This window comes from Syngnathoides biaculeatus, chromosome 11 (assembly GCF_019802595.1).
Source record: "Syngnathoides biaculeatus isolate LvHL_M chromosome 11, ASM1980259v1, whole genome shotgun sequence".
NCBI classification, from domain to species: domain Eukaryota; kingdom Metazoa; phylum Chordata; class Actinopteri; order Syngnathiformes; family Syngnathidae; genus Syngnathoides; species Syngnathoides biaculeatus.
The window spans coordinates 12,429,297-12,456,924 of NC_084650.1; the positions used below are offsets into that span (position 1 = coordinate 12,429,297).

General features: G+C 44.5%; 2 protein-coding genes across 6 annotated transcripts in view; one reads left to right on the forward strand and one right to left on the reverse strand.

Annotated features, from left to right (window-relative positions):
* zic6 (zic family member 6) overlaps positions 1–27,628 on the forward strand; it is a 96,803-nt gene that overhangs the window by 25,108 nt on the left and 44,067 nt on the right. For 3 of the 5 annotated variants that reach the window (XR_009797181.1, XR_009797184.1, XR_009797183.1), the window contains exon 2: positions 3,659–3,799. Coding sequence is in view for 1 of the 5 variants with exons in the window: in XM_061835449.1 (XP_061691433.1) it covers positions 22,944–23,865; positions 25,482–25,975 (1,416 nt within the window). In the remaining 4 variants the exon portion in view is untranslated. Of the gene's footprint in view, positions 1–3,658; positions 3,800–22,943; positions 23,866–25,481; positions 27,520–27,628 lie in introns of those variants that run through there. The other 2 variants (XR_009797182.1, XM_061835449.1) reach the window with 2 other exon arrangements.
* Positions 11,776–16,203, reverse strand: zic3 (zic family member 3 heterotaxy 1 (odd-paired homolog, Drosophila)). Its single transcript, XM_061835451.1, has 3 exons — positions 14,906–16,203; positions 14,331–14,494; positions 11,776–14,155 (listed from the first exon to the last, which is right to left on the reverse strand). The coding sequence occupies exons 1-3, from the start codon at positions 15,900–15,902 to the stop codon at positions 13,973–13,975; spliced, it is 1,344 nt and encodes a 447-aa protein (XP_061691435.1). The 5' UTR covers positions 15,903–16,203; the 3' UTR covers positions 11,776–13,972.

The following is a 27,628-nucleotide window of genomic DNA, read 5'->3' on the forward strand; positions in this document are numbered from 1 at the left end:
GCCATGAAAGGCCGTCACTCGGAGTGCAGACAGTTATAATTGCCTCACGATTGTGTGTGCGTGTGTATTCTGTACATATGTGCCCACACTTTGGGGAGGCGGGGGAGTGGGAGTTAGGGGGGGTAGGGGGGTGGGCTATGTTCCCCTAATTCCGAGCCGTGTCCTCGCTGGGTGCTCGTGCGATCCCGTGTTACTGCTGGTACGGTGTTTACATTGGGATAGCTGGAGCAGAACCACCTCTTTGTCCCCCTTTAGAGGGTTGTCATCGCCCACCTACACCCCCGCCGCAACCCCCCCCCTTAAGCGGTCCAGCCTGGCTGCATGTGAGGTTAGCAGCCTGGAACGTCCTTGTGTTCATGAGCATTGTGTCCCCTGAATCGCATTTAAGCCCTCGTGGAAGAAGAACTCGGTCAAGAACAGAAGGTGGGCTCCGATCCGGGGAATTTCCTCCAAACAGGAAGTCAGGGTTGAATTATCATTCATTTTACATGGCAGATAACTACAAATTAGTTTCATGAGATTGTTGCAAATCGTATTTTTGAATTTGCAATTCATGTGGATCCATCACAAATTTTTCTCCCACCAACAAAACCTTCAATTGCTCTAAATATATCATATATCCAAATATATTACATGTCTTTGAAGGTAATTGCAGAAAATATGCAAAGACTGAGAAGGATGGGGAACTCAAATATGGAGCTATAGCGTCAAACAGTTTATGACTGTTCTACTGGTCTAGATTTTTTTCGGGTCTAGGTAAAACCAGTGACTTGGGACACACTTCCCCCTCCCTCACTTGTGAGTTGCGGTACTTCATTTTTTTATAGATTCATTTCCCCCCCCTACGCAGTGCATTTCGCCATCTACCTCCTATATGCCAAATTAAAGTAACAGCGAGATCCGCCGCCCGTCTACTGGCCCAGAGGAGTCCCGAAACCAAGTTAGCTTGTGAGCTATCTGACGGCTAGCACTTCTTCATGCGAGATATCCAACTACTGGAGGCTTAAGCGGATATATTTTCGGGGTTCAAACATGGAAGGATGTGTCGGCATGAAAAAAAAAAAAAAAAAAAAGATGCTGGATCAAGTAACATCTGTTTTTCCAGGTCACGGTAGGGGTATTTGATTGACAGTCGAGCAGGGCGTGGTTTCAACGCATTCAACGGACACAGAGAGACAATCGCTTGATTTTTCACCATTTTGAAGCCTCATTTCATCTATTTTTATATTTTTAATCCTTCATTTTTGGCAGTTTTTAACAACACGTCTCTGTGGTATGTCAGATTCAGAAGACATAAAACCGATTTCCATTACATTTAGTAAAAGCGTCGGACTGTAGATCGTTTTTTTTTTTTTTTTAAATCTCGGTTTTATTTTGCTGCTTTCGCTTGGGAGGCACATCTACCATAATAAGCGGGGTTGAACTGATACCTTGGTGGATACCGATACCAAATGAGACGCTTAGACCTCCGTCAACAGGGTTGTTTTCCCTTTTAGTTGGCAGAATTATGCAAAATCTACTACTGAGTCGCTTTCCGTGATGGTTTGCGACGATCAGTCACCCGCAATTTGTCGCTGGTCCAAATTTACGCAGAGTTCTTTTGCTCTGCGAGAGTGAAAAGGGCGGTGTCGTTTTGTCAAAATCCTCCGGCGTTTCTTCGGGCCTCTTCGGAAAGTGAAATCTCCCAATATTTGAAGCACCTTTCATCAACATCTGAGGACGAGCACGAGAAACTTTTCCTCACTGATTGCACAAGACGAAGTGTTGCTGACGTTAAGCCTCTAGCCTGAAGCTATTATTTTCCCCAGATGGACTACAAAAAGCATTCCGCCGATCCCTGCGCGCTCGCCGTATTTACGTCGGTCGTATTATCACCAACAATGCAAATCACTGAGGGGGCCGAGCTCATTTTAATTTTTCAACAGTGTAAATGATGGCCTATGGAAAATAACCATGGCATCCTCTTATGTTACCATTCCAAGTTTTTTTTTTCAATTATTTTTTTTCTCGTGTTTCATTTGCGTCTGTACTATTGAACGTCTTTTTTTGCTGGCAGCATGTTGCTTGAACGATTGCCGCTGTGAAGGATTATGGGTAACATCCTTTGCTAGAACTTGGTCAGAAGTAACCTGGCGCGTTAAAGGTTGCAAGCCAGTCAAAACGACTCCTTCCAGCAAATTGTATTCACAGAAGAGAGAAAAACAACAACTTTGACATGCAGCTCTTAAATCGAGACTGCCCAAATTTGCATATTTAGGCCGACTTTTATCTCCAAGGGGGGGAAAAAAACACCTTGCAGTGAGTTTCCGATGTTTTTGCTGTTGTTTTGGCAGTGGATGTGGCAAAAAAAGATGATGGTGAATAGAGCAAATCGTTTTTGGAGGACCTGACGCATGTGTTGCTGGTTTTCGGGCAGTAAAAAATTGCAATGATGGCAGGTGTGTGTCGATTCTCTAATTTTATATATATATATATATATAATTTTTATATTATGTTCAGGCTCTGATTTAAAAAAAAAAAAAAACGAAACACAATTATTCACAATTTCTTCTTGTAGTTTTTTTTTTCTTCCATGGAGTACTTTCTTACTTCTAAGTAACTACTTGGTTGACTACTTTTTACTTTTACTTGAGTCATCTTCTCTTTTTTTGTATCATATGATTCCAAAGTAAGAGTACTCTTGCTTGAGTACATCAGGCACTTGTACCCACCTCTGCCGATAACATCTAGCATTGAACAAATATGTATTATGGATGCTGTCATCATATGGTCACCTCTTGTGACCCCCCCCCCCCACAAAAAACACACCTACACCTCCCTTTTTTTTTTTTTAGTTGATCCCATGTCAAGTGTGTTCTATTCTTTCCAAGTTTCGTGCTATTTTGTTTTGTCAGTGTCGCGCTTGAACACTTTTGCAGCAATCAAAAGCACTTGTCGCTCTTCTTCTGTTAAGTCTAAAGCACAACATCATGTCGACATTTAGTCCCCCCCGCCCTCCCCGAAATTAATGGGGAATTAATGATTCCGTTATCCCCCTGCTGTGCTAGTAAGGGAGGGTTTTGGGGATTCTTTTTTTTTTTTTAATCGCCCAACCTCTAGAAACTGATTGGAGCAGAAAAAATACGCCCAGTCCCCCTTCTGCCAGGCTTCACAATGGAGGCGCTGATTTTTTTTTTTTTTTTTTTTTTTTGATAGGGGCCTATGCCGTCAGGGGGCCAGCTGGAATTAGAAGTGGATTAATAATTTTAAACAAGGCTAAACCGGCTTGGACTGTCTGTCTGTCTGCTCTTTCCAATGCTTAGCCAATAGTCCGTCTGCTGCGCAAACACATCAAAACAATCTGAAAAAACACTAAATGCTCCTAATGAAGAGGTCCGGCTTTAGTTTGTAAGCTTGCCAGGCTATGAAAACATACTTATTTAGACATATTTCACCGGGTTCCGTGACCGAGAACACGCCGGGATTAATGCCGACGTATTTTTCTTCATGGCTTCACGATTACTCGGGCAAGACAGAATGAACTGACTTTCCATTGAGCGCTCTATTAACCCCGTAGTTGATCGACTATTTCAAAAAGGAATTGTGTCTCTCTTCGCATTCTGCATCATGTGTCCAAATCAACTACGCAAACGGCAATTCTCAAACGTTGTGTTTCCAGGTCCTCGACAACCCTGCCCCGGGTGAAACGAAAGCGTCGCATGAGGCCGGAGACGTCGGCCTCGGACGGCTCAAACCGGCGAGAACGTTGAGCCCAGTCGGAGTAAAGATTAGATTTCGGTGCCAGTGGGAGTGTTAACTGGTGAGTTTTTGGGGGATTTTCGGAGGGAGGGAGGGAGGGAGGTGGGGGCGGGGGGGGATGATCTGAAAGCAGACGTATTACCACTTGAATTTGGGTACAGCACCAGACCTCGGTAATCGGCATGTAATTTCAGTGTACTACACGCGTGTGCTCGTGTACACGTGTGCGCTTCACTTATGAGCTTTGCGGTGGGTTTCGTGCATCTATCAAGCAGCGAGGCCCCGCAACGTGAAAGCCGCGGGGAGGGGGGGCCCCGGCCCCCCCTTGTTTTCTGTCTTAAATTCCCTCTTAAAAATACACCTTTGCAGCAAAACAGAAAGCACTCCACTGACAAAACAGACGATAAGAGAAATTCATAATTTCCCCCCCTTTTTAATACAGTCATTATAAAAATGTCCTGTGAATGTAGCGGGGACATTAGCCCCCTTCTGAGCTATTATCCCGGCTGTCTGCTGTTGCAATTTTACACTCCACTGATTCTGACAAGCAGAAGAGAGCGTGTGCGTGCCCCAGTTTTCACCTTATTGAGGTAAAACAGAGAAATCGCTGGCGAAGACAAGCTAATTCCGAGAGCACAATTGCCCGAGTGCCCCCCTCCCCCACCCATTTCACAAAAGGAAACATCGAAAGGACAACGGTGCAAAGTTGCGCACCTAAGGTCCGCTTTGTAACTGTGGAAATTCGACTGAGCCGCCAGGTGGACCTCACAAACTTGATTTTTACCGCTGCAAACGTCGCTTGATGTATTGTAAAGCGGGACCCCTTTAAAGCTTTTTCCTTTTCTGGCCCGACTCAAAAGGTCAACTTTCTTTTGTCTCCTTCAAGTGCGAACGTCGACGTTATTGCACGTTTGAGCTCAATCGAGGGTGTCACGTCTTCCATGACATTTTACATCAGCTTCCTTCATGGCTAATGTATGAAGCGCGTCATGTTTAATGCAGCCGACAGACGAGGCGGCTTCAATGCATAATTGAAGTCCCACAAGAATGAAAACAAAGTGCCCGTGCGGTAGCGTTGCCACGTATTCAACTGTCATCGGCCTCCCCGCTCATTGCTGCTATTACCTTATGTAATGTAGGACAATATAGAAATGATTCGAAACTTTAACCGTAATTATGTGGGACTGCTGATTTTCGGATTGAATGATATCGCAAGGAATATCGCAGGTAGTTTAATTTCAACCTTTTCTAGGCGTTGTTTAATTTGGTATGTAAGGGCCACTCTGAAAATATAGAGAAAATACTACTTCAATAATGCTTTTTTTCCTCTTGTAGTAACACTAGTTTTATCATGACTTGCAACTTTTACTTTGTTCTTCATCTTTTATAAAAGAAAAATTGAAAAAAGCATACACTAATCAAGTAACACCTGTAATGTTAGGGAAAGAGGCTCATATTTATACATAAAACCTTTGTGATATTCTTTTTCTCTTTTCTTGTCTTTGCAACTTTTACTTGTATACCCCACACCCCACCACCATTTTTTTAATTTCAATGTATTTCTCAAAGATGACTTATATTCATACTGAATCAAGAGGAACATGTATTTTTTTATGTATTTAATTTTTTTAAAAAAAACATCTGTCATGTTTGTACAGTTCTAGCATGGTCAATTCAAAGTTAAATTGGTCTGCACTTTTAACATTTTTATTTTTTAATGCAATTTCAATTTTTCATTCACCACATGCAGCTGTTTTCAAGCAACATCATAACACCGCCCCTTGCAAAAAAAAAAAAAAAAAAACCCAAAAAAAACAATGTTAATGTGACAAGTGATGAGAGGCTATTTCCTTGCAAAAAGTGACTATTATTGTTTATTTGAGCAACAAGTGAGGCTTTCCATCAAAGGGAGGTTTTGGGTTTCGGTGTGTATCTCCCCCACCCACCCCCCAGTGAGGTTCTTCTGGCCCATCAAGAGGAAAGAGGTGTCACGGGTCATCATAGCAGGGGAGGGATCGAGTGTCTGTGCACATGCAGATGAAAATATTTGACTATGATACGTTTGAGCAAAGCGGCTTAGTTACGACCTCCGCTGTTCTCCGCCTGCAGGAAAATGTGCGACGTATTAGGGATGGACGTGCCAATCACACCAGTTCACACTTTCACATCGCCCTGGGTCCCATTTAAAAGAAAAAAAAACAAACAAAAAAAAAAAACACACCATTATTATTATTATTATTATTATTATTATTATTATTATTATTACTCCAAACACAACAATCAAGCTTGTCTGGGTGCGTTGAATAGCAATCGTTGGGCAACGCTTTCGTTTGTTCTCATCCCCGAGACGCTATAGAAGCCGAAGAGGGAAAAGGTCATTATTGCGGCGATTGTCCCGTACTGGCGTTGAAAAGCTTGTCGGCGTCGAAAGCCCCGGGATTGGTTCGGTGGACGCCCGTGGCCCCCCCATACATTATCCCGGTTTGAAGTCGCTCTGCTCCCGGCTTTTCTATCCCCTCTTGTTCTCGGCTGGTCCTTTTGTACCCGGGTTAGGGTTAGCTAACCATTCTTCCAACAACAATAACACCTCTCCCTCATTACTGATTTATTTATATATATATATATATATATATATATATATAAGTAGTAGAATTTGTGATTATTATCTCTTACAACAGAATCTGTTTAAGAGGAAAAGAATATAAGCAGAATTTGAAAAATATACGTTACAGAGGGTAAGCTCGATCGGGAGCAGCTGTTTGTTTGAACCCCGTCACTCGGCAACCAACCTGCCGCGGTGGTTCCTTTTCCAGCGAAAACGCACATCGTTATAATAAAAAGCAACTCTGATCATGCGGCTTTTAAGACGCAACGTATAGAAAGAGGGGGGGAAAAAAAAAAAAACAACATTCCCTTATTTTTCTGTTGTCGCATGGCTTTTGATTATACTTCTCCTTCCAAGCTTTTATTCCCTTGCCCCCGAGTGACTGCAGCTGCGCGCGTTAAAACACGTACACAATCATATTTCTTCCATAGTGGTCTAGCATTAGTTAGTGTGAGAGACTCCTGTACTCATACGGTGCTGCATCAACTGGTCAGAAAATGTACGCTGATCTTTATCTAACTCACAACAGTAGATAAACCGAGTACGCTTACACTCATACCACAGAATTGCTGGATATGTTTTCAGATTTTTACAGAAAAATTGCAGTCACAGGAGAGGGAGGAAAAATGTACCTGGTTGACCCTCCTTTGGCCGCAATAACCTCAACCAAATGTTTCCTGGAGTTGCAAATCAGACATTCATAAACATTGGGATGAATTATGGAACGTTTGTCTGAACAAAACTTTGAGTTGGACAAGATTGAATGAACGTGGATAGCTCTCTTGCCTTAGCGTATTTTCTCCTGAAGCCATTCTGTCGTGAATTTGTTTTTGTGTTTTGGATCGTTGTCGTGTTGCAACACGCATCCTCTTTTGCGTTTTAACCGTTGGACAGATGGCCTCAAGTTTTCTGCAAAATACCATGATAAATTTGTGAATTCATTTTTCCAGCTGTCCAGGCCCCGATGGGTCAAAGCACACCTATACCACGTGATGATCACCCCCACCGTGCTTCACAGTTGTGATATGGTTTTGATTTTGATGTGCTGTGCCCACTGTCGTGCTGTGTTCAACAAAATGTAGTCATTCTGATTCCATTCCATATTTCCTGGAAGGTCCCATATAAGCGTGAATGACCGGGTAGTGGCAATGATGACTTAGGGGGAAGTTAGAAAGGCACTGAACAGAATGAAAAATGGAAGGACAGTTGGTCCTGATGACATACCAGTGGAGGTATGGAAGCAATTTGGAGAGTTAGCTAGCATGAGAGAAGATTCCAGAAGAATGGTGGAAAAGTGTGCTCGTCCCTGTTGATGGATGTTGTGAGCGAGGACATGAGCACAGTAGGTGTTAAAGAAGATGCATGAGATAAGCTTCGATGGAAGAAGGTGACATGCAAGTAGAAACTTCCATAGAGTGACTTTCTAAAGTGGACTTAGTATAAAACAGTCAAATTCATTTAAAAAAAAGAAAAGAAAACAAAACTTGGATTGTCATACGACTGTCCAGAAAAGGTTGACGGCTACTTCTGTTTGACCAAGTTTTGCATCCACGTCGGCCCTAGTTGGTTAAGACCACGCCCTTTCCTCTGATTGGTTGCCCCCATGTAGAAGACCCCCTTATGAGAGCACATGTGTTATATTGCCAGCGCTAGCTTGGGAGTGGAAAAGAGAGGCAGAGAACTACACTCGTGACGTAGATAAGATCAAGAAATTCAACCCGGTTTCAGGCCTCACGGCAGAAAAACGTCCGAGGCTCTTGAACGTTTGGGAGATTGAAATTCACATTTCACATGTTTACCGAGATACCACAGAGACAGTATTAGATACTAGATAGAAAAAGTTGGTTTGGCAAAATATGCCTCCTTGAAACTACGCATGACTTTGTGGCCTTTTCTATCCAAGTCCATTTCTTTGTCCGCACCAGCTATGCAACGAAGTCGCTCTCCAGTTCTGCTTCTGACATCACACCTAAATATGGGTCTGTCTCGATTTTGGCAATGAAACAAAGGGGCACGGGGGTCCCAGGGCTATTGTTTATTTACCAATTGCTCACAAAATGGATTGTTATTAAAACAACTCTTGCATTTTCATCAGTAAAAATATAGAGAGATTATTTTGTGAAATGTGGACCATCTGGACGCTGCGGGCCCTTTAATGAGCTTTGGCCTCTTTTATTATGATGACGTGATGAATATTTGAACCTGAAAACAAACTTGAGAGAGAGAGAGAGAGAGAGAGCGGGTGCTCTCAGGTGGATGACTTGTCGCTGAAGCGGAACCGTTCGGACTGCAGTTTTCAATCCTGTGATTTCTTACAGTCGGACGTTCTGCGCTGTGAATGAAAACATTAGTGCCCTGGACCGTATATGTGCGCTTTAATGCGTCATAAAAGACTACTTTGCTTTCCTTGAGCACGACGCGCCGGCCCCATTAAAAGCACCCAAAGGCGAGTCAATTGCTCATTTAGCATCTCTCTCTCTCTCTCTCGCACGCTCGCTCGCTCTCAAGACGAACTACAATCGGAGAACATCTGCTTGGCTGAGTCTGAACCCCCCCCCCCCCCACACACACACACACATACACACTCTTGGGGCCCATTAGCGTGGGTGCGTGGGTTTAGAAATTCGTTTATTCAAACACTCCCTCCCCTACCAGATGTTGAATTAACACGACGCCACCGTATATGAGTTCATCTATCAACCGGTGGCGTCACTTCTATAGCTGCCGCTCTGAGGTTGATGATGATGATGATGAAGAGTCATCTCTTATATTTCCCATTTGTACATCATGTCGTCATCAGGGGAGGCTGGAAGGGGGGGAAAAAAGTAACCGGAGTGTTTGGAGTAACAAGTGTGGGTTTTCAAATCGGGAGTACATTAATGTAAATGTCAGAAAAATGAATGCATGAAATGGATGAATGGCAAAGAAGTTCATCAACTTTGGCCCTGAGAGAAAGTTGAATGTTTTGTTTTAAGATTAGGAGCTTGAGTCCAAATGTTGCAGAACTTTAACTTCAGCCAGCCAGCCAGTAAACTAAAATGGAATGATAATTAAAAATGGTGGAATTAATCAAACGTGCATGTATGTCTAAAATTTTCCAAACAGTTTCAGAAAGTTAAACAATAATGTCCTCCTGCAGTCACGGAAATTGAACCTGCGGCCTTTTGTGGCAATAATGCCAATTCTTAACTGCATTTCCACGAGTGTGAATTTTTTTTTAAGCTTGCGGAACAATATTAATACATTTGATACCGCTTAAACATTTTTCTGCAGCCATGAAATGGTTTGCTTATTAACATTATGAATAAAATTCTGTATCACTTGGCAAATCGCGAGCGCCTATTCAGTGTAGCTCCTCTATTATTATTATAACTTGTTTTATCCGAGATATAACACCAGCACAACCGACCACAAAGTATGGTAGTGTTATGAATTTAGTAACGTAATAAATTATTAACCACTACACATAACATCATGCAATCCAGACAATCCACAATATGTGCATTTTGCTCGTCATCTTGACAGCAGAACCTCTTGAAAATGTTCTTGGCCACATGTCACATGCTCAGAGATCAGCTGCCTTAGTGCCCTTGAGCAATGTAATGCATCTTTCCAGCTATGTATGCCTCATATATTGGAAGAACAACATTGTCCTGTAGCATCAACTTTTAAAAAAAAAAAGTGCACAAAAGGTTGTGTTTTGGTGACGAATGCATGTTGTTGTTGTAATAATTGATTAATTAGCTCCGTATGAGGGTGTGTGTGTTTTGCGTGCGTGCGTGCGCCGGTTGCGTGACAAAGGGCGTTGTGGGGACCTTCTTGTGTCTGGTGATCCTCTTACAGAGCGCGCTCCTCTTCCACTTAGTTAGCAAACACTCTGCAGAGGAAGAGTGCCGGCGCGGTGCGGGGGAAACGTCGTCCGACCAATCAATCCGATATTAAACTTCAGCAGGCAAAAAACGCATCACCCGCCTGTCCGCTGCCCTGCCCACCGTGGCAAGCTACCCCCCCCAAAAAAAAAAAAACCCAACAACAAAAACCACCAAACGAACGGGGGAGTGAAGACCGTCAATCCCAGACAGTCAGACAATACGTGCAGGCTGCAGCATTGTTGCGATAGTCTTCACGCACGTGACCGCCGCTGCTTTCTAATCCATTATTGAGAATCAACCACAAGCTCGAGTCTTTCATGTGTGCATGCGTGTGTGTGTGTTTCCCCCACCCCCCCCCCTCCCTACCCTCACCCCTCACCCCGCACCCCTCTCACTCTCTGCTTTCTTGGCTTGCCTCCTGCTCCACTTTCTCGCAACATCCGCGTCGTTCTTTGCTGCGTGTGCGTCGACGCGCGCTCAAGTGTTTGTTTTCTTCCGCGAACTCGTACTCGACAATAATGAACACGTGTTTAATGGCATCGTTGCGCGCGGATTTGTCTCCGCGATAACGCGGGTCAGAGTGCAGTTAAACAACCCCGCAGAATGACAAGCAGAGCCTGTAAAAAAAAAAAAAAGAAAAAGAAGCGTCAACAAACGCGTGCGTAAAAAGCCGCATCGATCGGTTCGAGCGTTCTAGTCTTTCTTTTTTTTTTTTTTTTTTGCCCTCCCCACACAGGCCGGGTCGCTTTTATTTGACGTTACCGCGTTTGAGAGGAGGAACTTGAAATGTACGAAGAGACTAGTCGAGGAAGGAAGGAAGGAAGGAGGGAGGGAGGGAGGAAAGAAGGGGAGCGAGAGGGGAGGTAAGGGGGGGGGGGGAATCAAAGGAATGACCGCGCTTGCGCGAAATGTGGGGAGGAACAAAAATGTGAATCAGTCTGAAATATTGGCTGGAGAGGATGTCGGTGCTGCTGCTGCTGCTGCTGCTGCTGCTGCTGCGCTTGGTTGCTTCCTAGCAGATTTCATTCAAGCTTCATATTTTGCAGCGTGCAAACGAGGGGGAAACCCTTTTGCTTGTGGCTGCGGGAGACACTTTTGGCAAGACGCGCTCGTCGCTTGCACGTTACAACCACGAAACCCACTCACCTCTTTTTTTTTTTTTAATTATTGCTCCCCTCTTCGGAATGAAAAAAAAAAAAGTTGCCATGCATCTTTCACGTGAAATGAAATGTCTGTCACACGTCCCGGGGGCTGACTGGGTGCGCGCACGTTCAACCGAGAAGACACTAAGATGGCGCCTCCCTTGGTGTCAAGTTCAAGTGACTTCTTGCAGTCTGACTCAAACAAGCACGAAAGGGCGAGCGCACACAACATGGCGCCAGGAAGCATAATAATAACAATAGAAAAACGATCATCTGGAAATATATTTTGTGGAAGATTTCGCTTTAATTCCAGTCCCCCCCACCACCACCCCAAAAAGAAAATCACATTTGTACTCTGAAAAAAAAAAGCAATAACACAGTAGCTTTTAAAAACAAGGGAGCAAATTTTGCCTGGCGGTGTATATTAGCTGATACAGGCTAAGGCATTCTTGTGGGCCTTCGTTTCGGAACATATTCTTTGCCTCGGTGTGGCCCAGTGACACATTTCATGACTCAAACATTTTTTTTTTTTTTACTCCTCCTCGGAATATGACCCATATCTCTAAGAAATTGTTACATCATCACATTCTCGCTGGGCCTTTTTTTTTCTTCCTCCCCTTCACATTTTTTCGCTATATAGATGAGGGGCGGCCATAAGAAAAAAAAGTAGTTATTTTATTTTAAATTAAGGTATAGAAAATAGCATATAAAACATATATTACTTAAATTATTTAATTAAATAAAAGTATTTCATATCACTGTCACGAGGTACCTTTTTTTTTTTTAAATTTTGCTCTAAAAGTTAATGCTGGTGGTCTGATATTGTTCTCACAATATACTTTTGTGTCTGCATATTAAATTCTTGAATGTGTTACAATGCAATGCTGTAACCCTTTTTGCAATCCCTCAAAAAAAAAGATCTAAAATTCCTTTTGCTATTTTTTCAACACATTAAAAAAAAGCCAATTTGACAAGTTATTCACACACAAAAAAACAGGCATGGTCAAACTGCTCTAAATGCAAACACCACAACAGAGAACACGCTTAGTTTTCACAGAATTACGTTTTAAAACAATGCAGGCTGACAGACAAAAAAAAACAAAACTTTATTTTCTTGTGACAGTTCCATTGTTGCCGATGCACACATTTAAAAACGTACTCGCACAAAAGACGTTGCTGGAACTATTAAAAAAAATAAAATGGAAAATAATAATCGTAAAAAAAAAAAACAGAAGCCATTATTGGCGCATATATTTGAGTGCAAGACCCCCAGTTCGATTTGGAAATCTGCACACACCCCTCTGCAACGCAGAGTGCAATAGGCTGTTTTTCTTCTTCTTCTTCTTTTAATGCTACAGATCGACATCTATGTCCGATTCTATTCAAGTAAAATATACAAAAGCAAAGTTAAACATTTGAACCCCAAATAATGATATCCACACGACCGTTTTTTTTTATAGTTTCTCAGCTCAAAAGTCACGAATGTACAAGAAAATAGAGAAGTTACGGGGGAATATTTTGCATCATATATAGACACATCCATAATATCCATAGAAACTATTTATTATTCGATGCAAATAAGACACGTGTAGGCCTACAGGTTCAAAAATAAAAACAAAAACAAAAAGGAAAAGACAAAAGGATACAATCGCAAAGTTGGAGCTTTTGATGTTGTTCATAAATGTGAAGCTGAGCCCAAACTGTACAGTTGTTGTTAGAAAAAACATTTCCATAAATATCACTTTTTTTAACGTTTCAGAACTTATACCCATAATTAAATTACAAATTGATAAATATGGCATCATGGATATGTATTTACAACGGTATATTAACAAAAGGCAACGTTATATCAACGGCAACAATCGTAACCTAATACCACATTATTATTATTATTTTTTTTTCTCCACCCGAAAAACGGACGTTGACAACAGATTCGACCCCATCACACAAGGAAATACATTCACGAGTATAATATTTATTTTTTTCTGTGTGTGTGTGTGTGTTCTTTTAAACTGTGTTCAAGTTCATGACAAAAAAAAAAAAGACTTTGGCACGTTTCTTAAGACTGAAGTTCCAACAATCAATTGAAAAGGCGACAGAACAGTTGCTGCCACCCTTTTTGTAATAAAAAAAAAACTGTGAAATAATTCTCCCTTTTTATTCTTTTTTTAATTTTTAAATAACATTTTGAGAAAATACATAAAATGAAAAATAAATTTTTTTTTTTTTCCTGAAACTTTTTTTTTCCCCAACCGAAAAAAAGGGGGTGGGGGCGGGGGTGGTAACACAATGACTTAATCTTGAGAAAGTATTCTGCTTTCCCGGTTTATTCTCGTTGGAGTCCCTCCAAACTGCGGAATAAAAAGTCCAATTTTGGGTAATCCTGAGCTCGGACGTGGCCCGCTTGCTTCTGCTCGTCCCATTTTGTTGTGTGTGGTTCTGGATGTACGTTTATGTCAAGTGTGTGTGGAGTCCGGAAAAGTCTTTTTTTTTTTTTAAGGGTTTCAGTCTTTTTTTTTTTTTTTTTTTTTTGTAATGATCATTTTTTAATTCCATATCCGCGCGCCACCTCCACGCCAAGGTTCGGGTTCTGCTTCTGGTTCCGCTGCTGCCTCTCACACGTACCATTCGTTAAAGTTGGGCGCCAGCCCCTCGCTGTGTCCGGATGTGTTTTGCACGGCTGACGGGGGCGTTTTCGTGGGGTCTTCGCTGGAGGCCGAGGCCAGAACCGGGGGTGTGGACGACTCGTATCCAGAACTTGCCGCCGGGGACGATTCCGACCCTTGGGACTCGTGAACCTTCAATAGAGACGTCAAATGATTTAAATAATAATAATAATAAACTCACTTGAATTAAGTGCGTAATGCGCAAAAAGAGGAGGGGGAGTTATGAGTTGTAGTTCCATGCTCAAGGCGTTGCGCGTGTGTGTGTGTGTGTGTGCGCGCGCGCAAGGCGTAATAAGACGTTAATTACCTTCATGTGTTTCCTGAGAGAGCTGGGGTGCGTGTAGGACTTGTCGCACACTTTGCAGATGTACGGCTTGTCCGACGTGTGCACGTGCATGTGCTTCTTCCGGTCGCTGCTGTTGGCGAAGCGTCTGTCGCAGCCGTCGAATTCACACTTGAATGGCTTCTCACCTGCCGGGGGAGGAAGAGCGTATGATACGTGCGGACGCCGGGTGTCGACAAAAATCAATCCAAAAAAAAACAAAACAAAAGAGAAAAATAACATACACACACAGCCTTATTAGATAACAGCGTAAACTCTATTTTTTTTCTCCTGCAGACAGGCGTGCTGCACAACTGGCTGAAACGCTGCTTGTGTCTGTCAGCTTTTATTTATTCATGGCGTCTTACTCTCACTTTAGTCAACACTGGAGCAACAGTTTACAACTCCACTCCAACTGCGCACGCACAAACACACACACGCACGTATTGACAATTAGCATTGAAAAAAAAGCAGCACATATAACTTGAGCGTGATCACACACACAGACAAACACACACACACACACACACACACATTTGTACGATTTTTGGCCTCCTTACCCGTGTGCGTTCGTTTGTGGATTTTCAAGTTCTCCGAGCGGGCGAATATTTTGCCGCAGCCCGGGAACGGACACGGGAAGGGCTTCTCCCCCGTGTGCACTCGGATGTGGTTGACGAGTTTGTACTTGGCCTTGAAGGACTTGCCCTCCCGGGGGCAGTCCTCCCAGAAGCAGATGTGGTTGCTCTGCTCGGGCCCGCCGACGTGCTCCATGGACACGTGCGTGACCATTTCGTGCATGGTGCTGAACGTCCTGTCGCACGTCTTTTTGCCCCGGTTCAGCTGGTGCTCGTCTATCCACTTGCACGACAGTTCTTGCTTGATAGGCTGCCGCATGTACCTGAAGAAGGCTCCCGGGCCGTGGTGGCTCGGGACGTTCATGCCCATGTTGACGTTGATGGGGTGGTTGTAGTTGTGCAGCTGCGCCGCCGCGCCGTACGGGTCCGTGCGGGGACTGGCCACCGGCCGGTACGGGTCGCCTCGCCCGAAAATGTCCCCACGCAAGCCGAGGTGCATCTGGCCGTTGACGACGTGTCCGCCGGCCGACGAGTGGCTCACCCCTTGGTCGTGCAGTCCCGGAAAGAGCAGATGTCCCGGGTTGTCCGAAATCCCCGGCGGCCCGTGGAGGCTCCCGGCCGACGCCGCCGCGAACAGCCCGTGCTGCGCGCTCGGAGCGGCCGACTCTCCCACGCCGCGGTTCCGGAACAGAAAGTCCCGCGTGGAGTTGAACGCCCCGCCGCCGTACGAGCCCACCTGGCCGCCGTGCGCGTGGCCCAGGGCCGCGGCATAGCCGCCGGCTTGCGGGGTGAAGGCTGACGACTGGCCGGAGGCGATGTCGTGGCCCACGGGGCTGATTTTGAACGCCGCCGAGTGGGAGGACTCGCTGAACGGGTTGAGTCCGTGCAGGCTGGCGTCCCTGTTGCTGATGTCGTGGTGCCTTGGTGCCCCGAAGCCGCCCACTCCTAGCGACGCGAACTGCGGACCGCTATCGAGAAGCATAGTCGTGAGCGTGGGAGGGGGAAAGGGAGAGGGGGGGGCAAAAAAAAAAAAAAACTTAGGAGAAAAGAAATTTAAAATCCAGTTTAGCGGAGCGAGCGCGCAAGCTGCAAACTGCGCCGAGATTTGTCGTACCGTAAAAAGGAGAAGAAGAAGAAGAAGAAGGAAAAAAAAAAAAGAAAAACTAATCAGCCCCCCAAAACGGGGAACAATCCTTGTGAAGAGTTTGGAGGAACGGGCCAAACTCCCGGTGATCGCGCTCCGTGAGAACGAGGCTCAAACTTCCCCCCTTTTCCGAGCCGATGATGTCCTTGGACTGATAAAGTCAATCACTCACTCCCGGAGCATAAATGAACTCGGGAGGCAGTGCTGGCGCAGCCAATCAGGGGCCGGCTCCCCGCCTCACACGTGACCCTCGGCGAGGCCTCCCATTGGCCGCCTTTGCGGTGATTGGCACCGTCGCCTATTGAAGATGGCAGCCGGTCTCGGCTGGCCCCGTTTGATTGGCTCTCGCCCGGCGTTTATTTTACAGGTAAATACGAGCCTTCCGAGTTCTCGGCGCCAGTGGGCGGACGAGCTGCCCCGGACGCCGGCGACAAATTCGGGACTCGGGGACCAAAACGCTCGACAGTCTTGACAGTTAAGAGGGAGTCAAAACGCACCAAGGAGTCAAATCTATCTATCTATCTATCTATCTATCTATCTATCTATCTATCTATCTATCTATCTATCTATCTATCTATCTATCTATCTATCTATCTATCTATCTATCTATCTATCTATCTATCTATCTATCTATCTATCTATCTATCTATCTATCCTCTAATCGCTTATTTAAAAAATCTGATGTTGCTGACATAAATCCAGATACGTAGTGGCTTTCTTGAAGACGTTTATTTTTTTTTTTTTTCCGGGGGGGTTGAGGGTGCGGGGTGGAGTGTGTGTGTGTGTGTGTGGGGGGGGGGGTCTTCTTCCAGCAAATCTCAATAGGGTGTAAGACTGAGGGTGGGGGCGATGGAGGGAGTGAGGTGGTGGGTTTAGGGGGTTGCAAATGAGGCTGGGTGGAAATAAAAGACACGCTGAAAGATGGCAGTAATTGTAATATCCTGAGTCCGTTTTTTTTTTTCGATTTGCCCCCCCCAAAAAAGGAAGGGTTGGTGTTCTGCATTGAGCGCGTTTCAGAGTATTACCGCTGACTCTCTGCAGGACACATACAATCTGATCAAGTTCAGAGACGCATTGAGTGCTTCAAGCAGGGCTTTTTAACCGCGACCCTTTCACATGCCCCCCCCCCCCTCATTCGCCCCCACACACCGCCCCGACACCCCTCTTATAACCCATACACACATCCACACATCCACCCTCAATCTGTCCCAGGAAGGAGCTCCTCACATTCTTTATTTTTTTAAGCGGGCCCTCTGTGAAACCCTCCTCCTCCTCCTCCTCCTCCTCCTACACCCCCCCCAAAAAGTTTTGAAAATCAGCCCCTTCATTTGTCGTCCTGCTCTCATCCCATCATCATCCATCCATCCACTCTCCACAACTTTTTTCCCACCTCCCCATTCACACACGCTGGAGAGGTGAGTTGTCTGACTTTCTGCATGACAGTGAAGGCAGCGTGCGTGATGGACGTATAGTTATTTAGCATGGAAAGTTGCGGGGCTGCATGCATAGTTTTATTTTATCTTTTCATTTTTCCCCCCATTCTGTGTGTGAACATCATGTGGGTCTGTTTGCATACTAAAACTTAGCACTTTTTGCAGCAATTTAGCGCCGAACCTGCAAAACTCGGAGCACAAAAAAAAAAAAAAAATCTGTGAATGTGATCCATCGCTTATAGCTTCACGCACACCCCTCCCCTTTCCTGCACGCGCACGAACACACGCACACACAGCCAGTTTGCTTCCCTATCCACTCTCACGCGCCCGTCGTGCACGCGCACAGCGTCGAGTCGGCGGCGTTCGCAGCGCGAGATTTACAGCGACCTTTTTTGAACCCTCGCGAGGGACGAGCAAGCTGTTTGACTTGTAGTCGTCTCCCCTCCATATTTTATTGCCTTGTTGGCCGTGCGCGTTCACGAGGCCACGCTCGCTCGCGACCCGAGCGAATCAGAACTCGGAGCAGGAAAAATTATGGCTTTGGGCAGGAGTGCCTCCGAAAGCAACTAGTGCTCGCGTAGACCTGCTTCAAGTTTTCATAATTATTCGACAACATGAAAATGTCAGCACTGGATACTCAAGAACTTTTCAGCCACATTAAAAGCAAAGCTGGGACTCAAAATAATGAGAAATATATATATATATATATATATATATTACTATCATGCTGTCATGTTACTATTTAGGTTTTTCTTCCGTGCAGATTTGTTTACTATTGCATTCAGTATGATAAAACCTTTTTGCCTCCATTTTAATTCATTCATTTGTCATTTTCACATTTCACGTTTCCCATATTTGAATTCTTCTCTCGTTCAATCCCTCGAATAAAAGCCAATAAATGTTTCTCCCTCCATAATTTCACCATGCACCAAATGTACTAATTATATGGTGTGTGTGTACTGTTATGTAACATCCTTTGCATGGGTGTAATTTGATTATTTTGTTATCTTGTCTCGGGATTACCTCATCGCGCCGTTTGTTTGGGGTGGGGTGGGGGGGTCTCATTGGTTATAACATAATCTCATTCCAACTGAGCATGCGCGCCATGCTAAAGTATGAGAATATCGCAGTGGTGCAATAATGTCGTGCACAGCTCACGTGAGAGGCGAGGCCCCACCGACCCATGCGTGGAATTCAATGGTAAAGCAACGTTTCCTATTGCATGCCATTGAAAGGAAGTTACTTAACAAGAGATGCTTTGCGATTTTTTTTTTTTCTCGCTGCAACAAAAGGGACCGTGTACAGTGAGCAAAAAATAGCTAAATGTACCGTAGTGAAAATATGAATACAATTTGGGGAAGGTTTGAGGCAACTGAACAATATTGTTCTGGTTATAGATTGTCCTCGGTCAACCTGTGAGGGTGTTTCTGTTTTTATTTCATCTTATTTAGCGACATGAGAGAGACAAAAAGGAGAATGCGAGTCTACTGCTGTACAATACGCCAGCATAATAAACACTCTGAAATGAATGCCTCTCTTGAGCGTCCATCAAAAGTGAACCTTATTGCAAGTGTATTGTACTGGATCCCGTTGGGTTCCTATAAGGACGAGTCCAGTGAGTCCATGTGTGCCGTGCTTTTCCTCTCAAGAGACGGACCCCCCCTTGCAGACGGCTCTAATACAGTCCTACTGCATTGTTGGGTTGAATATGTGCACGTTGTTGTTGTTGTTTTGCCGCCTCTTCTGGCTCCCAGGCTGTGTTCACACTCATATTTTCCCTAATGGAATTGTCGTCTTGCTCGCGTTCGATTTTGCACGGGAACTCTTTCGAAGCTCTCTGGGTTTCTGACAGAATCCCAACAAAGTATGATGCCATTTTGGAATTGACCCGACAACAGTTAGCATGCAACGTTTGCATCCTCTCTTATTGTCTCCCTTCCCCCAGGGGAGGCTTGTAGTACTTTGTCTCATTTTTTGTTTTTTTTACACCTTTGGTTGTCACTCAGGATAGATGTAACCTATTTATATTTTTATCTATTTTTAAAAAAAAGATAAGCTAATGACTCAGGTTTGCTGTTTGCCTTTGACTGGCTTGTCATGCTTCCTGGCTTCTGCCACGCATGGATCATGATCACGGTGCGCTGCACACTGTATGTACATATGTTAGCACGCTTGTGTGTGTGTGTGGTGTTGGGGGGAGAGGGGGGGGGGTCATGGTATCATTTGCTCGCAGCTGTGGTCATACACACTACTGGTCTCGAGTGACTGCTTTGTGTTGAACTTCAAATGTTGCACAATAATTCTTACGCAGCCTTCCACTGGGCCAACCACAATTCAGTTGTATTTAACTTTAAAATTCAATCCAGTTGCATTGAAGTTTTTCCAAATGTATCTGCATTTTATTTGCAAAACATTTAAAATGAATAGTTAATTAGGTACACCCACCTACCCATGCTGTTAGCCCAATATTGGTAATTCATGTTTTGTTTTCACACAAAAAAGAGATTCCCCCCACCCGGAAACAAATTCAACAAACAAGAAAAATCCGATTGGCGTAATTTAACCTTTTCTGATTATAATGACCTACATTACTGAGAATCTATAAAGACATTAAAAAAAACATAATTTATACAAGCAGATTGGTGTTATTATTACTTAAGTGATATTGTAACAATTCAAAACAACTACGCTATTTATGCTACCATGCTAACAATATTCAAAAGTCGGTAAATTCAAACTGTAACTGTGGCACACAATAATATTAAATATACTTTATGGAATAAAACCCCGGTCTCATTTTTGGATGAACACTTAGGCCTGCTACACGACATAATGTAATGACAGTAGTACTTGGCATGCTAAATATTTTTTTTTTAGGTGGTACTTGGTGTAAAAAGTTCAAGAACCACTAATTTAGCCTGCTAATTAGCTTCTTGCTTAATTTATAAATGCACTTATGAAAACACACACACACACACACACACACACACACACACTTACATGCCCACGCAGATAATTTGTCAGACACCAACACGGCCAAATCATGTAAAATTATGTTATGTATAGAAAATGGAGGCATGTTTTCTGTATGCATCCATCTATAAGATCAGGTGTGGGGAACCTGCAACCCGTGGGCTACATACGGCCCGCAAGAGCAACTGACCCGGCCTGTCGTACAATTCTACGCATAAATAAAACCATAGGCACCTTTAAAGATTTAAACCTGAAACGCTCATCAAATCAAATCGTTTGCTTGCCGATCATTTTCCCTTAAATGTCTCATAAATCTCTAAAAATTAACGCCAACCATGACAATTACCTTGTGCACGTTTTGGTGGCGTGGTGTGAAAGCAGTGGTTTGCGTTTGCTTTTTGGTCGTAGTCCTCATGTGCTGAGTTTTGCTTCCTTTGGATGTGACACCATTAATGATTTCATAGCTGAGAAACAGTTGCGACCTCCCAATACATCCGAAATGGCCTGGCACACAACAAAGGGGAGCTTTGCATTTACTAATACTGACATATGATTTGCAGAAGGATTTGTCGAAAAAGTAGAACAAAAACAAACAAAAAATATGATAAATATCCTGCACAGTGCTTTGTGCAAAGCTTAGAAATAACTGAATTTGTAACTATATGCACAAGCTAATATTTCTGTAATTTTAAAGGACAGCGTTTTGGCTGTTTATAAATTCTCAGTTATTATTTCATACGCTTGTGAATTCATTTTATTATTGTTATTAAACTTGCTGAGAAGGAATACTGAAGAATATTGGACTGAGCATTTTACGGCAGGTTCAAGCTTTTACTCGACTGTAGACATAATCCTTATTGGCAGTATGTAATGCAACATCACACACAAAATATGTAATAAATGTCACATTTTCGGCTTGTTCTGTGGCAAAAAGGTGAGCAGTGTTTATTTATTCCACGTTACTTCCATTCTGTCTAGGCCTTTGAAGCCCAGTGAATAGCTGATTGAAACCTTTGGCTTTATTGCCCTTTAATGACCTTTCAACCTCGACTCATTTTCAGAAATACGAGAGGTCAAAGGTTGACCAACATATTAAGCAGGTCATTTACAGTCACTTCTAAGAGGACCCTTCCTCTATATAGTGTTGCCCTTTGTCACGTTTTTTTTGCTTTGTCACTGTTGAGGAACGTCTTCATGTGACGTCATCTTGGTAATATAAAGCCTTTCTTATTATTTACCATAAAAATGTCAACTCCGTCTGCTACAGGATTAAAGAATTCAGTCTAGTTTTTTTCTCCATGATGCTGAAAAACATTGTAAATTTATGATATAACATGCTGTATCTCTAAAAACAATTCTAAGTACATTTGTGGAGAATAAGTGGAAAGTTAGTTTGTCAGATGAGCTCATTTGCATTTTTACATAACGGAGCTGCTCCAAAAGGCGACACAATCATTTCACGATTGTGGATTTTAATTATTTACGTTTGTGTGCTTAAACGTGTGGCATTCCAGCCAAGTGCAATATTTTTCCATCAACGTTTTTCACATTTATTTTTGCTTCTGTTACAAAAAAAAAAAAAAAAAATGTACGGAACCCCCCACCCCCCATTTGATTTAAGATTAAGCTTGCTGGTATTTGCACAAGTTTCCATGTTTTGAAAACCATGAATTCCAATCAGAGTTTGACAGTAATCGCCCTGGTCACACGGTGCCTTATTTTCTTTCTCGTGTGTGTGTGTGTGTGTGTGTGTGTGTGTGTGTGTTGTGTGTGTGTGGAAATATTTCCAGAGGAATTAAAAAAAAAAAAAAACCGCCAACAATTGTCTTGTGTTTTGCACCAGTCATATTCAATCACTGGACTTTGCTTACGATAAACGTTTTTTCCCCCCCCTCCTTGTGCAGCGGTGGTTTGTCTTGGTGGGCCAAGAAAAGCCCCCCGAGCAATATTTGGGAGTATAGCAGGCACTTTTTTCAAAGCATTTTCCTCTGCTCGATTTGAAAAGGGTGTCGTGCAGCGAGCGCCCGCGTCGTGCCCACCCCCCTTTCCTCAAAACAGACCCCAGTTGCCCGTCAATCACGGCGCATTCCAGCCAATCCCAAAGCTCCCATTTAAAAAAGCCGCTCTGCCTGCTGTGCTTTTATAGTTCGCGCCGCGGCCTGTTTTTTTTTTTTTTTTTGCGGGGGCACTTTTTTTTTTTTTTTTTTTTGTTACTAGCACCGCACATTGGCGCAAATCAAGAGGGCCAAAGAAAAGTGCGGGCAGGATGGGACTCGCCGCAACTTTGAGCACTCCGGTGCGTTTTTCCGCAGCCAAGTTCACGGCCAACAATCTCACATGCAGATGATAAATAGCAATTTGGGAGCAGATCTTTTCAAAGTCCTGTCCCGCCTGCGCGTGCTTGTGTGTGTGTGTGTGTGTGTGTTTTGAATACCACCTCCAAGTTTTCTGCACGCAAACTTCGCCCCCAAACATGACAAGCCTGGCGAGGTTCGGTGGCTGCCCTCTCCCGCGCAGCGTCCACCCCGGGGAGAGGAGCAGTGAACCCAGCGTGGTGCTGCCACCTTTGGCAGGGGAGCACTGCACGGGACTCCCCACTGGCACTTCCTTAAAACTCTGCCCCTCGCACTCTTTGCGAGACTACCCCGAGACGAGGTCCAGCGCATACGTTGACAACTCGCTCCCCCGCTTTGCCGAGCCGGGCTACTTCGAGCACCCCGGCCCCAGGGGCTTTGTCATCGGAGGCGGGATGCCGCCTGGCACCGAGCAGCTGGCCTCGTCGCGGGGCAACCAGCATGGCGGCGTGGCGCGCTACCGCGACTTCTCCGGCTGCAGGGACGCCAGAAGCGGCGCTTTTTTCAGCAGCTACCAGGAGCAGGCCTCCGGGAGCGACCCCGGCCAGATGATGCTCGGGCTACCTGGGGACCTCCTCACCCGGAACCACCCGTTCGGGGGCGCCGGGAGTCCCAAGGGAAGCGGCCAGCAGCTCGTCACGCAGTTCTTGGGGCTCTACAAGCCTTTCGTGCAGACGCACGGCGGCGGAGGCGTAGGCGGGGACGCGCTCCTCAGGTGCGCCCAAGTCAAGAGCGAGCTGGTGTGCAAGTGGAGCCCGGACGGGCCCGGGAGCAAGGCGACGTGCTCCAGAGCCTTCGGGAGCATGTACGAGCTCGTCAGCCACGTGACCGTGGAGCACGTCGGCGGAGCCGAGCAGGCCGAGTTCGTGTGCCGGTGGGAGATGTGCCCCCGCGACAGGAAGCCCTTCAAAGCCAAGTACAAGCTGGTGAATCACGTCAGGGTCCACACTGGCGAGAAGCCCTTCCCGTGTCCCTTCCACGGCTGCCAGAAGCTCTTTGCCAGATCGGAAAACCTCAAAATCCACAAGAGGACGCACACAGGTTGGTTTGTTCACCATGGACAAAAACATTTTTTTTTATTTTATGCCTGCCTCTCTTGCTTTTCGGTTGCTTCTTCATTCCGTTTAAGGTGCTGCGAGCACACCTTCACGATTTATTTATTTATGTATTTATTTTTGTGCCCCCTCGTGCTGCATAAATGTTGATTAGCGTGGACATAACCCCACGAACAGTGACTCCACCAACAATTCGAAGCCATTCATAACTCGTAATTATGGTATTTATTTATTTATTGACTGCTTATTTGTGGTCCCCCCCCTCCCCCACCCTCACCCCCCCAAAATCGGACAGATGCAGAAATGAGGTGAAAGCAGCGGAGCGCCACCGGCGCGTGTTTTTATAGGCAGAAGCTCACCGGGGGCCGCTCCCACTTCATTCCAACGAAATTATTAAATAAATCCCGGGACACCGGGGAGCTCGTGACGTGGCTGCTGCGCGCGCCTCCCGGGGACCATCCCCACCCTCCCGTGCACATCAGTAGGGGGCGGGGGAGGGGGGGGGGTGACACGGCAGTAGAGACAGAAACATAGAGGGAGGGGGGGGGGGCTGTATTTGGAAATGAAAACTAGACTCGATCGATTATTTTTTTTTAATTTATCGTATATATAGGCGTACACATATTTCTACAGACATTATATAGCTACTGTTGTGAGTTTAAAATCGCTATCCATTAAATATTCATCTATAATCACAATAATTGCATTACTACTTACACTATGACTAACGAAGGAAGAGAGTCGGCCCAATTGAATCATGAAAATGTGAAAATTTTTATATCACGCTCCAGATAATATACACGAATAAAAATGCATGTACTACTACGAAGGAGGCCAATGACCATTTCAAATTTTGGATTGTACATTTTTATTATTTTAAAACATACGATTAATAAAGATGCTGGTAAAACAACAACAATATTAATGATAATTATAATAGTAATAATAATAATAACGAGGGAATATTTCTAAACAAATAAGCCATTACATCTCGTGTAAATTGTTTGAGTCATGAAGGCAGAAATTAATGACTTTGCCCCGTGCTGTGAGTCTGATGTTAGGAAAATACATTCAGCGTCTCCTTTACTTATTATTTTTTTATTATTGCAGTTCAAGTCATTCACTTACAAGGCTCTCTGAAACCGAATATGTGTTTATGATTATCTGGCCCATGTGTGCAGTGAAGTGCGAGGGAGGAAAGAAGAAGAAGAAAAAAAAAAAAACACACATTGCAACGATTCTCCCTGGCAACCGCGAGGCAAACGCAACAATGCAACTGGAGCTAAATTTACAAGGGGAAAGTCGCTCGGTCACTTGTTGCGGGATCTTTTTTTTTGGGGGGGGGGGGGGATGTGATAAGCCTGAAATATGAAATTAGAACTACAGTAGTACTACTGATAGCCAAAATACAAATATGTACACACGGGCCCGTCAGCTATACAAGAGAAAGGTGACGCGAGGACAAGACGCAGAACGAAACTGCGCCAATCGGCCAAATGATTAGGTACACCTTGACAATCCTATCAGGCTGACTTCTGGCTGGCATGCAAGTGGGCCTAACCTCGCCCCCCCCCCTTCCTTTCTGTGAATGTGCACGTCCAGGTGAAAAGCCTTTCAAGTGCGAATTCGACGGCTGCAACCGGAGGTTCGCCAACAGCAGCGACCGCAAGAAGCACTCGCACGTGCACTCCAGCGACAAGCCGTACGCGTGCAAAGTGCGAGGCTGCGACAAGTGCTACACGCACCCGTCGTCCCTGCGCAAGCACATGAAGCTGCACTGCGCCAAGGAGGCCCCGAGCTGCGAGTCCCCGCCGCTCGGCGCCGTCCACGACCTGGCCTCGCTGTCCCCCGGGAGTCCGGAAGACTCGAGGTCACGTCACCCCCCGGGCTTCGACAACAGGTCGCCGGACCCGCTGTTGCCGCAGAGAGCCTCCCATAGCGGCGGCCCCACCAGGGCCCGGTCCGCCCAGGCCGCCCAGGCCGCCCACACCTTCCCCCAGCAGAACTCCGCCGGCAGGACTTTCCCCTCGGCCCCGCACTTGCACAAAGGCTTCGTCAACGGATGGTACACGTGCCACGGCGGCCTGGACGCCTAACCGAACCTGACCCTCAGTGGACGTTTCACTAGGTACACCCTCGCAATAGAACTAGATCAGTGTTTCTGTTTAGGGTTCGGGAAACAAAAAGCGGGAGTGAAACAAACCAAATCAAACCAAGGATGAGTTTTGTCAAACTCCAGGCCCGTGACCCACATCTGGCCCGTCACATCTATTTTTATCCTGGAAAGTAAAGCAAATGCAATGGGTCTGATTCACACTTTCGGCTAAAATCCGACAAATCGTCTCCACTTTTAAACACAGTCAAATAGTCCCAGCCTTCTGCTTACCAAATCCTGCTGGAAAATCGCATGGGACCCCCCCAAAAAAAAAAAAAAAAAAAAAAAAAAAAAAGCAAAAAAAGCTGAACATCATCGTAGAGTAGAAAATGACAAAAAAAGTGAGTTTCTTTACATCTCAATGATTGGTTATCTTAAAATGATCATTTTACAGTTGTTAATTTGATCCCAGAGCTGCTGTTTATCCATCTGATAAGGAAAACAACAACACCAACACGTTTTATTGTGTGTTATATTCCACGTGGTTCTGCATCGTAGCCAAATGCAGTTCTTTGGCTTGTAGCACAACTACTTTTGGCTACGATTTAGCACCAATTATTCATGGTTGTTGGTTTTTATAAGCTCTATAAGTGTCACTTGTACTATATGGAACTGTCATCTTCCTAAAACAGAACCAGGAGTGCAAAACAGAGCCTCTGAAGCACTTTTCATCTTTTTTTTTCTTTAATGTACCACTTTCATGAATGAATTTTGCGGAGTTTTTCAAATTCTTGCATTGGCTGTAATGACTGCAGCTGTACCTAATGACGTGTCCAGCGAGTGCGTGTCACCGCTCGAGCGCCACGTGAATACTTTTTGTGGTTTTCGTGTCACATATTTCGTGATAAGTTGTGAGCCGTGTTATAATACCCCCCTCTCCCTCTACCCCGCCCCCCTCCCCATTTTTTTGTTTGCTTTGACGCCCACTCTCACAGTCGGTGACGGCAATTATTATTTTTATGATTATTCTTTTTACATTGTGCACACGCCTGTTTGTGTGCGGTCTTCTTTTTTATGATTATTATCATGAAAGCTACTTCTGCCTTTACACATCTATGAATGTAAACCCTTCCTTTGCGGGGATGTTTTGAATGTAAATTAGCTATAATATACTCCAGAAACATTGTATTGCTATATCTGAAATATGATTTTTTTTTTTTTAATAACGGGCGGGCTTTTGTGTGTCAGCATTGTGCTCAGTAATGTTCTATATTCCGCCTTCCACGCGCGTCTTCTAATATTAAATGTACATTTCCCCGTGTGTGTAACGTGAACATCCACTTCAGTGTTGTACCATAAAAGCTGTTAATTAGCATTCACTTTTCCTGTACATAAGCTTTATTGCATAATTAACTATGTATTCTATGTTTTATTAAAGTGTCTATCTATTCTCTTTGATCAGTTGCCGCAGTTTTGGTCAACTTCATTCATTTATTTCGTTATTTACCATCCTCGGAATGATGATAATTGGGTAAAAAAAAAAAAAAAAAAACGAATTACTGAGGATTTTTTTTTTTTTTTTTTTTTTTTACCCTTGCCTCGCCTTATTGGTTGGACACTAATTGTTCGAAGGACCCACGGACTTGGGTGTCCA